The 12,827-nt window shown below is 38.6% G+C and overlaps 1 protein-coding gene across 2 annotated transcripts in view; it reads right to left on the bottom strand.

Annotated features, from left to right (window-relative positions):
• LOC121906144 (transmembrane protein 65-like) overlaps nucleotides 1–12,827 on the bottom strand; it is a 38,243-nt gene that overhangs the window by 20,432 nt on the left and 4,984 nt on the right. For both annotated transcript variants that reach the window (XM_042424850.1, XM_042424849.1), the window contains exon 3: nucleotides 2,268–2,312. In XM_042424850.1, coding sequence (XP_042280784.1) covers nucleotides 2,268–2,312 — 45 coding nt within the window. The remainder of the gene's footprint in view (nucleotides 1–2,267; nucleotides 2,313–12,827) is intronic.

Here is a 12,827-nt window from a genome sequence, read left to right as displayed (position 1 = left end):
AAATCTAATTTCCTCATCAACTACTCCTTGTCTCACCTACACTCAACAGTCTAGGCTGCATTGATCTGTTTTAAGCCTTTGAGGCTTCAGTGTTAAATAAATATGCCGCAGGTCAGAAGAGGAAATTAATAGTGGACTCCTCTGACCTTGTCAATTATTTTTCCAATTACTTCAAAAAATTTTTTACTTAGTCGCTGATTCACAAGCTGTTTGAGGAACACATTGTAGTGTGTGTGGAGAAATTTTAATTAAAAAATGTGAGCTTTAGACAATTTCAACATAGTATAACAGTTTTTTTTTTTAAGGAAATCAAGCATCTTTTTTCTTCTTTAGCTTTTTCCTGAACTAATGAACTTTCCCCTAATGACCTCAGCTAACTGAGAAGATGATGAGGCGTTGGCAGTCACTCTACGTGCTTTCTTGTTAATCTAATAGTTTGATCACATATCTAATCTATCTCAACTTTCTTACTGGAAAAGAAGCATTCAGAGCACTAGAGAGTGAAATCTGAAGCTGTTTCAGAGTCACTTTTCACATTTGAAGCCTCAAATGGGTATAATTTTATATTGTTAATAATCATATTACAGTATTAACTGTGAATGTGTACAAATGAGACCATGGTTAAAGACCATTTATTAGAAAAAAACTTCAAGCACATTGCCTTCCACTTAGTTTCGCCTGCAAAAATGAACCAATCAGCTTATTTCTAAGATATTTGGGTCATGGTGTTATGACTCATGTGCTGAGTAGATATATTTTAACAGTAATGAAAAGATGACATTTTTTTCCATAGAAGTCATCAACATGTGTAACTCCCAGTAGGAGATGAAAGGAGCAACAATATACGCAAAACAAAAACTTCCTGTGTTGAGGAAAATCTTGTTCACTGCAGTTGTTCCAGTGACAGATGGCTGAGTAGATGTTTCCTTTAAAGTTTCGCTGTGCAGTGTTATCTTTACTGTGGCGCCGAAGCTGGAAAATCAGCATTTCATCACAACAAGAGAGACAGAGATTTCTCACATGCTGTCTTTGTCTAGTCAAAAACGTCTCTCTGTTAGCAGCGGGCTCTCTAACCTCTCAGTATGAGGAGGAGAGAGGGAAGCGATCTGAGGTCGTATCAGTAATGGAGCACCGCAGAGTGAAGGATGCCTGCATAAGCATTCAGTGTGTGTGTGTTCATGTGTGCAGGTGGATTGCATACGTGTATGTGTGTATGACCTTCCAGTAGTAGTGACCCTGTTCTATACAAAGCCTCTTCAGATTGAAACCCAGTCACATCAAAAAACATTACTCATACAAAGCGCAACAAAGTTTTTTAACCATCGTTTGGTCTTTTATCTCTTTCTAGTTGTACTGATTCAGTCAGTAATAATCTAACTTTTGCTGCATTTTGCCTTTCTCATGTTAAGTCTTTCTTTTATATCTGTTTATGTCCAATATTTTGTTCTATATGTCATTTATTGTATTCATGGCCCTCAGGAAGACTATCAACTGCATCTGTGGGAGAAAATGGGAGATCCTTTATACGATTCGAGCTGAGGACACAAAAGCCCAAAATGAAAAAGGCCCCAAGTTGTTCAGATACTACATGGTAATGTACAGAAGCTGGAGTACAAGTGGTCTGTCCTTGATATGTACAGTGTTGGTTTTCCTTGATTTTCTTTAACAGTATATTTGTGTTTGTGTTGTGTGGTCTGCTGTCTGAAGTGGAAACCGTTGTGTGACTCTCAAGCATACGGCAAAGCATTATAGAAGAGTTGAATAATGGGAGCTTTGGGTCCTGTGGAGTGACAGGACATGTTTTTTGTACTTTGCAGCTTGTCATCTTCTCACACCTTTCTCTGCATTGTCAACAAACTTTGTCTTGCACCTTAGATTTGACTGTTTGCTGTTACTGATGTTATCATTTGCTATCAATTTGTTTGAAACATTAGGCAATATAACTAAAATCCACTTATAATCCTGTTAGGAGCTTCATACGGTGCTTTTCCTTTCAACTGGGGAGACCAACGATGAACAACAATAAACCTACCTGTTAGCCATAATTAAGACTGATTCCTCATTAATCTCCCTGGTTCATTAGTTGACGGTTAAATGAGGGACATCAATCCAGGCTGTCATGCCACAAGATTATTAAAAACTAAAGATTAAAGCATTTTTCAAATCCCATGAAGCTCTGTGTTAACAAAAATGATAAAATACACATACAAACACATCAAGATTTATTCAAAAATTTAAAAAAAGCATAATAAAAACATTTTTCTTACCATATCTTAATTGTGCTGCAGTCGGTGGTGCAATTTCCAGCTGCCCTGGAAAAGAAGAGAAGAATAACTTGTATTATAAGGCATCTGTATCTTCTCTGGCCTGCTTTTCCATGGAGAGAAAAAGTCAGCATGAAGGTCACGAAGTTCTTAAATGGCAAGGCCTGTCTGTCAAGACCTTTTAGGCACACAGAGAGAAAATCGGAATAAAGGGAGCAAGAATGAGGGAGAGAAAAAGAAGAGTTGAAATTATGGCAATGTGTCAAAGGACAGGAAAGGAAGTCAGAGATAGGAGAGAGGAGTGAGGCAAAGGAGAAAAGACTGTCTCCCTTGTTGCCGCCTCCCCCGAGTGCAACAGGGATAAGGACAAGAGTGACGTCAGAGAAATGATAAATGTGCTGCCAATCAGGCTTCAGAGAAACAGGAGGACTGCTGGCACACTGATTATAATTGGTGTGTGTAGAGAGGGAGGAAGAGATAGAAGGTGTGAGAGAAATTTCTTTTCTGCTTTCATATCAACAGCTTTTCAGGTCTGAAAATCTCACATTACATGAATGAAAATAAAATGACTTTACTGAATTGTAATCACAGTTTTTCTACATCCTGACACTATAGTTTGAGGGAAACTGTAAAGTTAAAGAGGTTTAACATCCATCTTAGATAAGAGGTTGTAGAATCAAATAAGAGGCGGACTGGATATCTAATGCTAACACAACAGCTCAATGAACTGTGAAGTACCACAAAGACTTGATGTAAAACAGTCACATGGGTAGAAGACAAGATTATTTCCTTTGCAGGTTCGGTGAAATTGGATTTGTTTCACTGAGGGCAGTGAAAATGTTAGTCTACATAATGAAGTCTATTCCATCAGTTACAGGTTTCTCCACTTATACCACACACACACACACACACACACACAAACTCCTCAATGCACTATTCCCAGTGAGCTTACAACAAGTTAAAAATGAGAGCAAAAGCCGAAATCCAAATTTTCTTTCTGAGTGGAAAGCTATTACTGTCAAGTACTGACTCGAGGAAATGACTGGCTACTTTAAATAGACATTTCTATGATGAAATATTGTCTATTTCCAATTTCTCCATGAGCATCGTTCAAGGTATTACCTTATTTCACAGGTTTTGAAGAATCCTCTCAGCTGCAAAATCATAAATAATCCAACTATACAAGAAAGGAAAGAACTGGCAAAGATGGAGATCTTCATCAGGGAAGATGGATGGCTTTAGCAATAAAGTAACAGAACACATTTCTCTCCCCTCATCACTCGCTCGGGGCTTGTATACGGGTGTAATTAAATGCTTTCAATGATCCTTCTGTGCTCTTTGGCGAGCCAACAAAGTCTTCAACACTGCAGCTTCCCTCTAAACAGGTGATCCGCAATTATTCTCAGCTGTCATATAACACTAATATTTGTAAGTGACACTAAGCACTGGTATCATACAGAGGGTAAACATCCTCAGGACAGACTTTTTTAATGGAAGATATTTTAATATGCCACAGTAGAAAAAGCACAGGTGTAAATCTTTAAGAACTCTCTCGGCCAAATCCACAAAAGCAGACCTGCCAACCCTGGATGAATTTTTTGAGTACCACTTCAGCAACCTAGATGCCTCAGGTGCAAATCATTGTAGTTTGCACAATGAATTATTGTACATAATTGCAAACATACGCATAACAGTATATCATTATTATCAGTATTATCATTTGTCTTTCACCTGCCTAAACACAGTTTACCAAGGAACACAATTTCAGGCTGCACACTAACTCACCACTATGGCTGCTTTTATATAGCTTCTATTGTTTACACCTCCACAATAATCAAACTTTAAGCCAATCTGATTTTTGAAAATATGATTTTCAGCTAATTTGAAAAGATGATGACGATGTAGCTGTAAAACCTAAACCAGAGTATAACAATACAGTCTGAATATGAACATGGCTGTTGAAACTGTATAAGTCACCACATCCCTCCTTACATATGGCACTTAGTTTCCTTTCCTTAAAATTTTCCTGTGCAAAATCTTTTGAGAATAGGGCCTTATAACAAGACAGATTATGGGTGCAAATGTTGCACAATTCACAGTGCTATTAGCAGGCGCAATCCATTCTTTATGGATTTGGCCCTTTGTATATTTTAAATGTATTGTCTTTCTGAAATTCCCAGAGAAAATAATTTTGCTCATCTTGCAACTCTTTTGTTGCTGTCTGCTGTCAACCACAGTAATGAGCGCTCAGCCACTAAATTTTGGTTGTACAATCAACCAGAGGAGCTTCACACCTGTGGGCGTTAATGTGGATGGTGAGAAATCAACGATGGAAAGTAAAGACGCTGAACAGTGATAACAAACAAATATTAATGTGACCTGACTTACTGTAGCAATACAGTATATTTAAGGTAGTGAGGGAAAAAGTCACAAAACATCATTTTGATTCCTAATGAGCTCAAACCAGCATCAGATGGATGAATCTTACAGTCCATAAATAAAACTCAGTATTGCATCCTGTGATTTTTTGTGCCTCCTGTGTTGTTTTTCATGTAATATCTAACCACTGAAACACAAAAAACAAAGATATCTGATCTTAAACTTTAAAAAAGCATTTGTTTGGATGAGCCATTCCCCATGGACACATCAATTGTTGTTATTGTAATCAGATTTTACTACACTATTTGGCCAATAAACTGACACAGAATGGTTAAAATGAATGAAAAATGTTGGTTGTTTACTTGTTTTGTCAGAAGTTGTTGGCCCACTTAACTATGTACCAGACTGCAGATTCAATGGTTGTACGCTGTTGAATGATACAGGTGTGTGATCAACCTGATAAATAGTTCTGATCTGTCCAATTTAACATGAAAGGAATAACACAATACATCATACGCGGCCCAAAAATCAAAAGCCTGTTTCTGCTATATTTTCTCATCACTCAAAGAGAATGAGGCCAAATGAAAAGGCAGCTGAGTCACCGTCTCATCACCAGTCACATGAAAAATCCTAATAACGAGATATAGGATCTCTTGGAGATTTTTCTCTCCCAATCCACCAGGTTTCATCCAGACATTTATTAGGACTGTGATAGCTGACATGGCTGTCTATCGGCCCCACAACTCCTCTGGTCTCAAGTATTGATTTCATGCTGTCTTAAATCCCCCCCTGAGCTGCTTCCTCGAGAGAATTCAATTTCACTACACAGTAATGGTGAAAACATTTAATGGGCTGTGGTAAGTAGCTAACTACAAGCATGATTAAATACCAAAGCAGCCACATAAACAGCAGATATCTGGCATCTGATAAAAACTGTGTTTACAGATAAACAAAAAAAAAAAAGATATCTCACCATTTTGGGCACAGATTTAAACTGTTAATTGCTCTGCCAGCTAGAACACGTCTCTGAGGCAGTTAGAGCCAGCACACAAAAATGGTTGTTACACATCCTTTAACAAGCTGCCATATCTGTGCTGCAAGTGGACACTAATTAAGAAAAAAAGTCTGGTCTTGCCGTCTTATATTTCACTTCTGCATCTGACTATTGCTTTACCTGACGGTTTGTATGTTACACTCCCCCTATTGGTGACAGGTGAAACTCTGTATTCCCTACTCAGAAAGCCAGATAGCACTTAATGTAAAAGACTCGGTCTAAGAATCTCTCAGTTGGAATTTGCTTTCAATCTCCCAATACTATATGATTCCTAGCCAGGTTTACTTTGGAGACTCATCTACAGATGTGGAGTTTTAATGAGCTTTAAATTTAACCTGTGTGTCTAAATGATGCAGACATCTACAAAAAGTTTTCTTAAAAGGTGAAAAAACAAAAAATCACTACCTTTCTTGTCTTTGTTTTGCCTTGACAAATGGCTTATTCCAGACTTTTCTTCTTGGTGCTGACACAACAGACTACAGTATAAGATTGAAGTGTGAATAGACTTTTGGAAATTGAAGATAAGTCTGTAAAGGAGCAAAAAAAGCCAAATTTTCTCTCAGCAAAACTCAGTCATGATGAATAAATAGCTGTCAGTCCATTCTGAGTTTCATTCACCTCAATAAAAATGACAAATGGAGGCAATAAGACTTGTGCAATTTCAGGTTTTCGTGTTACAGGGGCAGAAACAAAAGCGATTGCGGCGGCATTTTTCATGGCAAGTCTATGCTGCAGCACAATGCAGCTTGTGTGTGTTTGTGTGTGTGTGTCTTAGCCTTTATCTAGCAAACATCCTTGTTTTCCCTCAGGGTTTTATTGATTTTTGAGTTGCACACCTTCACATATGGGGATTCTCATTATCTGAGTGTGGTTTTGCTATAACAGACTGTCGTGTGAAGGGGCATGGCATGTGAGTGTATAAGCATGTGTTTATCTGTATAAATCAATGTCAGCTTACTATATTTGCATTTTTTGCACACACACATTCTAGTACGTGTGACAGAACATGTGTGTCTATGAGATCAATAGAGTTCAGCAGAACAGGGACAATAGAAGGCTAGAGTCATTCATCAACTGTGCAGCACCTTGCTATTATCCCATGATTTATGAGACAGAAAAGAGGAAATTACACAGCACACAGAATGTGGGTCAAGATGGCCAAGATAGTCATTAGTAAACATGAAATGAGAACAGTGAGGGAGGGGGGAAGGAAGAACTTTTTGTAAGTCAAGTTTTGACAATTTGAAGTTGAATGAATTTGTCCTTGAACAGGTGATCTAATTTTGTACCAATACTTGCATAAAATATTTGAGGAAGCAATGAAAAGCAATGCTTTCTGTATCTAATTTTCTTAGATGTAACCAGCATTCTTATGTAGTTTAGAAAAAAATCCATCTTAAGTTTGTGATTTACATATAAAAGCTTTGAAGGAGAGCATATTTATTTCTGTTTCTCAGTTCTACCTGCTGGTCTTTACCCATCCCTCACGTTTGCTGGAGGACTCCTGAATGTCATATCACAACTTTAAAGACTTTAATCCACAGAGAAAAAATAATGAGTAGCTCCCAGGAAATACAAAAATAATCAGTCAGTATATACCTGTAAAAAAAAAGAAAAAGCACTGGAGCATGACACCACACAAACTGAAGCCTAACGGTGTAGTTACATTTCAGCAGAGAACCATTTTCCAGTGAACTCTGTGCGGCAGGTAGACAAATAAATACATCAACCTATTCCCCCGGCGCCAATAGGCGGCTGTGGAGGGCCTGAAACGAAACACAGAAAACATACAAAAAAACAACGACAAATCCTTGAAATATCCTCCTGACGAATGGCAAATCACAAGAGACGGAAAAGTAGGAAGTAGCATTGTTTCCTATCTGCGTTACAACAGGCGCTCTGACCAGCAGGAACAAAGGACAAACCCAAGTTGAAAAAGGGAAATAGTTTTAGTGGTGCTGCCTAAAACAACTCACAGTAAAGACAGTCTATGATGACTTCACCTGCACTTTGGTAACACTACACAAAGATATACTGTAGTACCTGGGAGACCATGCATTGGTTAAAATCAATAATAGGATCCTCTAATAATAACATCAATTTTTATTACACACTCCTTCCATGACAGCGGTGATACAGACCGTCTGCTTGCACTAATGTTACAGTAAATCCCATGCGCACCACATTTTTATTGCCACAGGATCCAGATGTGCAACCCTGTAGTTCACAGCAGATGCTTTGACTACCAAAAGCACAGGTGTTACTTATAACGTTAACTCTGTTCTGAGTCCCAGTAAGCCATGACAGTGTGAGCGTGCCAGCATGCACAGTACCGGGAACGTGAAATTGAAGCAGCTAAATGGAATTCAGCTAATATATATACTTTTTTTTTTTTTTACATCTGTGCTTTTACCACTGTGATATGTCAAAATGTCTTCTGTGAAAGAGGTCTATGGTTCTCAGCTCTGGCAGTGAATGAAAGTAAAGCTCAACATCCAAGCAAGTTGTTTGCAGTTAATTTGACACACCTGGTTTCCTGGATGTCAATTAGTCATCCATCAGATTGCTACAACGAAAGCCTCTACATACCGGCGGTACACATAAAAACATGTGCACAGGTGTTCTCATTTATTTTGGCTAATTAGACCTCTTCTCAGGGCAGTGCAGGAGTGTACAGGCCTTGTTTTGTTGATATCTTGGCCGCTGTTTAGTGTGGGACCACGTTATACCTCTATGATTTGCTCTGCTCTATTTGCACTACTTGCTGGCACGCTGCATGTTCCTGAGCACAGCAGTAAGGGTGGAGAAAATTGCTTATAGAGTATGACGCTGGCACAAACTATAATGAATCTGTCTCAGTGGATAAACAGCAGCAGGTAGAACAGCAGGAGCCATGAAAAAGCTGCTGGGTGAGGATGAGTTGTAACCAGGGTTAGCTTAATCTCTGCACAACTTCTGCTTATTTGCAACTGACTGTTCGTTAAGTCCAGTCCCATAGAGCAGGCGCACCACAATTCTGTGCATTAGACTTCCCTGACTGAGTTGGCTGACTAACAGACTGAATGGATCAAATTCTGATCTTATAAAGAGTCATTTTCATTTGTGTATTGCACTGTCTTTTTGGGAAGAGTGTGCCTTACATGATGTTGCAGTGTGGCCACTACGCCAAAATTGCTCCACAGCACTGCTTTGTTCCTGAGGGCTTGAACTTACACCTGTCAATATTTCCATTCCAGCATGGCACACATGTAGTTTACAATGATGAGGGTGGCAGAATTGCATATAGTGGTAGCCAGCCAAACTAAAACATGAGTTGGCTGAAAACTCCATCTCCAGCTAACTTTTTAATGTTTCCAGCAGTGAGAACCATGTAAAAGGCATTCTAAATATGCAGTTGAATGCTGCACACATGATATAATGATTAAAGCTTGAGGCTAAAGCTACATGTCCCAGGGAAAAAAGTCACCACCTCTACCAGCTGATGTCCCATGTAGGACACATGAAAATAAAGTAGCAGCATTGTGTTTTTAAAGTCAGTGCAGTGATGTTTCCATATTGGTTCAGCCATGAGTCTCCATGTTTATCGTGCTGCTGGTAAACTTTGTTTGCTTGCTGCGCAAGCTGTAGACTCGGGTCAGCACAAGCAGGACAAGCTTTTATGTGTGCCAAATTTAAAAAGTGGAAACCACAGTGGTCCAGCCCCAGCCTTGACTGTATCAGATGGAGCGGACCTTAACCTAAACCTAGAGTTAATACAGTACCAGGCAATGAATACAGGACTGCAAAGGGATATTAACTTTAATATCCACTATAAAATGCTGACTTTAGTCTTGTGGGGCTGCAGTGAAATCAGCAGCAATGGTGACTGTGTAGAAAAGTCAGTTACAGAAGCCTTCAAGGGGCCAAGGTACAAACCAAGGAGAAAACAGGGAGGTATGTGTGTTGCAGTAGGATCTGTCTAAGTGTGTGAGGGAGGAACAAAAAGAGAGGAAACGACAGAGCAAAAGAAATAAAAGGGGAAACTTGCAGGAGGTGACAAGAGGTGAGTGTGTGTTGTCAGAGGTCACATTGTCCCATGAAAAAAAAAAAAAAAAGATCATAAAATGATCCATTCCTGTCTCTTATGCTCTGAAGCTCATGACCTCCTGATCGAATGGACAGGCTCACAAAAACAAACACCACCTTGAATATCAAACACATCCTGCTGCGCATAATAATATTACCTGAGCTTCTGTGGTGCCAACATAATTTGATTCCTGACTTGATCCATCTGTCTAGGTTTCACAACAAAGATGAGCCATATGCAGTGATTTTCTTCCTCCCTTTCATATCTTATGAATTATAAAATTTGAATTGGTGACAGACTGCCAATTGGAAGACAGATCTCCATTTACAATGTTTTTTGTCTAAACTTGGCCTTGATTTTGTTCCCTTACAAAGACTCAAACTAGGGAAAAACAACTTTATTGCTGAAAAGATTTCCATTTTTTTTGCATTTAATAGTAATATAGTGGTTCTCAAATTCAAGGTCAAGATAAATATCAAGGGGTCACATCTGTTTGTGAAATGTCAAAAAACATTAAACTTTAAGGTTTATTATTGACCTTGGAAAAGCTAGTTTGACAAAAAAAATAGCAATAAGTGGATCTTAAAAATTCTATTTCAAATATATTTCATATATTCAAATCTAAATAATCCATGTGTCTTCTTCATGTGTCTTTGGGGGAGTTAAAAAAAACAAATACTGTGAGCTCGACACACACTGCAGTTCAGAAAAATTCCCAGTGAAGAACCAGTTTGAATCTACTCGGCACACTGAGACTGATTAGTTATTAATGGCAGCAGCTCCATTGTTGGCAGCAAACCGCACTCAATAAATACATGAAGTCTCTGTGATGAATGAGTGTGTTTTCTGTATACAAATTACCAGACAAATGTCACAGCATAACCTCCATTTGAAGGCAATAGAATCAACTGTCTGGCATGTAATCACCTCTGGTAATGAGGATGAAAGAATAAAGGTCAAATATCATCATCACTGCAGCATCGTGACAGTGACTTGCAATGTTCAGTAGTGCTGATGTCTCTACTTTGTTTAAAAGAGACTGATGGGAGTCACTTGTGTTTGTGCACGGGTCATGGTGGGTTAAATATCACTATGGACCACCATTATGTGAGTGAATTAGCATGACAATAACGCTGTTTGAGCTAAGGCAGGATGGAGAAATGAAAAGGTGGTGTCTTATTTCCGGCAAGAAAGCTATAATCTGTATGGCTCTCAGAGGTTATGGCTTCCCCTTTCAACACAAAAGGTGGAATAAATATCATCATGCGCCACGAAAGCAATATATTGAGGATATTAAATATTAGGAATACAAGCCCACCTCTGAAACAGACTAATGTGAAGCTTCAAAAAGATTTGATACAGACTGAATCTGCGCAGTCATGGTTCAAGAAGAGATTCAGAAAAAAACTATAAGACAAATGGAACATGGGTAGGAAACTTCAACAAAGTCATTTAATCTCCAATATCTCTCAATCTCCATCTCCAATTAATACTCTCCACTCTCTACAGTGCATCTACATCCACTGAGCCATGAAGGGAAATTGCCTCTATCTCGTCTTCTCGCACGTCACCAGCAGACCAGTGGAAAAGCCATGTTAGTACAGCAGATGTCACAGAGTAACTGAACGCTGATGATCACAGAGGTCCAGATGGAACAGAAGGATCTCTGGTCATTTATTTGTTCATTTGATGCATCTCCCCTCTCTGACTGCTCTAAATGTTTGCTTCTTTCTCTGTGCTTTTACCCAAATTTGCATGAATTTGAGCGTAAGTCCTGAATTTTGTAAAGCTCCCTGTCTGAGAGGTATGAAAAATAGCTTTTCCACCACAAAAACACAGTACATTGTGTACATATATCAGCACTTATTCCTGTTAATACAGATTCGTATAGATTTTTTTCAGCTGTGGTTTTTGCAGAATGTGGTGAGTAATAATTAATTTAGCTTCTGTATTTTCACTCCCTCTTGCTATTAAACCACCACAGCGAGGTTCAAACAATATCCAGAACATTCTCTCGTTTCACTCAAATGAATTATTAATTGTTTCACATTTGACATGATTACTCCAGTCCCTGTAATTTGGTTAGTTATTTCACATTTTACATTTTTTCCTCAGTCAGACATTTCTTCGCCATAAAAAGACTGTGTAATAATCACTAAAGTGAAGCTTTTATCTCTGGTCTCTGATGGTGTAATTAGTGAGAATTCAGACGTGACAATGGGAATTCATTAAGAGCCAAACTTTAACTGTGTTGGTCACCATTGTGAAAAAGGGTTTATCCCACATATGGTTTTGAAGCTAGATATGTTTTATTCTTCAATATAGTCATGACGACTGTCTTATAAATCATAAAATACAACTTCATTTTTAAAAATAATCGCAATGTTTTTCTTGGTGGTTTAATTTTATGTCTATGAAACACCTTTCAGTGTTAACTTCTGTTGTCGGTTTCTGTCCCAGAGCAATAAAATTTGTTTCAGTGGTCTTATTAAGTAAGTCTGAGTCACCTTGTACATCCCCGGGTTATTATACTGCAGCTCCCTCATTGTCCTGACATCTCTGCTCTCCACCCCTTCTCTTCCTGTCTGTTAACTGCTCACCTCCAAACCTCTCTGTCTTCATATGCCCTGAGTGCCTGTGTTCCCATTTCACCTCTGTCTTCTTCCCTACTTGCTTTCTTCAAACTTTGCCTTCTTTTACTTCCAAGAGAATGGGATGTACTGAGACAAGAGAAAACAGCATAAATGCCCCAACTCATGTATGACCTTCAGGAAAAATTGCTTCTTCGCTTTCTCGTTGCCTCCATTTCTACCAAGGTCCTCCAGTGCTTGGGAGAAACCTGGCTTTTACCCTTTGCCCCTAAAATGCACAGTGGATAATCATCTAGGGAATGAATTTTAAAACGTTTTCTGACTCACCAACAAGGAAAAACCAACTGAAAAATTTAAGAACAAAACAAACAAACAGAAAGTCCTGGCAACAGCTTACCAGTATTTGATTCAGTTAACCTTACATTTCACTGGTATAAGATGTGTTTGGCAGTATTACATTATTTCACCAGAAT

Source organism: Thunnus maccoyii, chromosome 10 (assembly GCF_910596095.1).
Source record: "Thunnus maccoyii chromosome 10, fThuMac1.1, whole genome shotgun sequence".
Taxonomy (NCBI): Eukaryota; Metazoa; Chordata; class Actinopteri; order Scombriformes; family Scombridae; genus Thunnus; species Thunnus maccoyii.
Note: the sequence above shows the minus strand (reverse complement) of the source record. Positions and strands in the feature narration are given on the sequence as shown.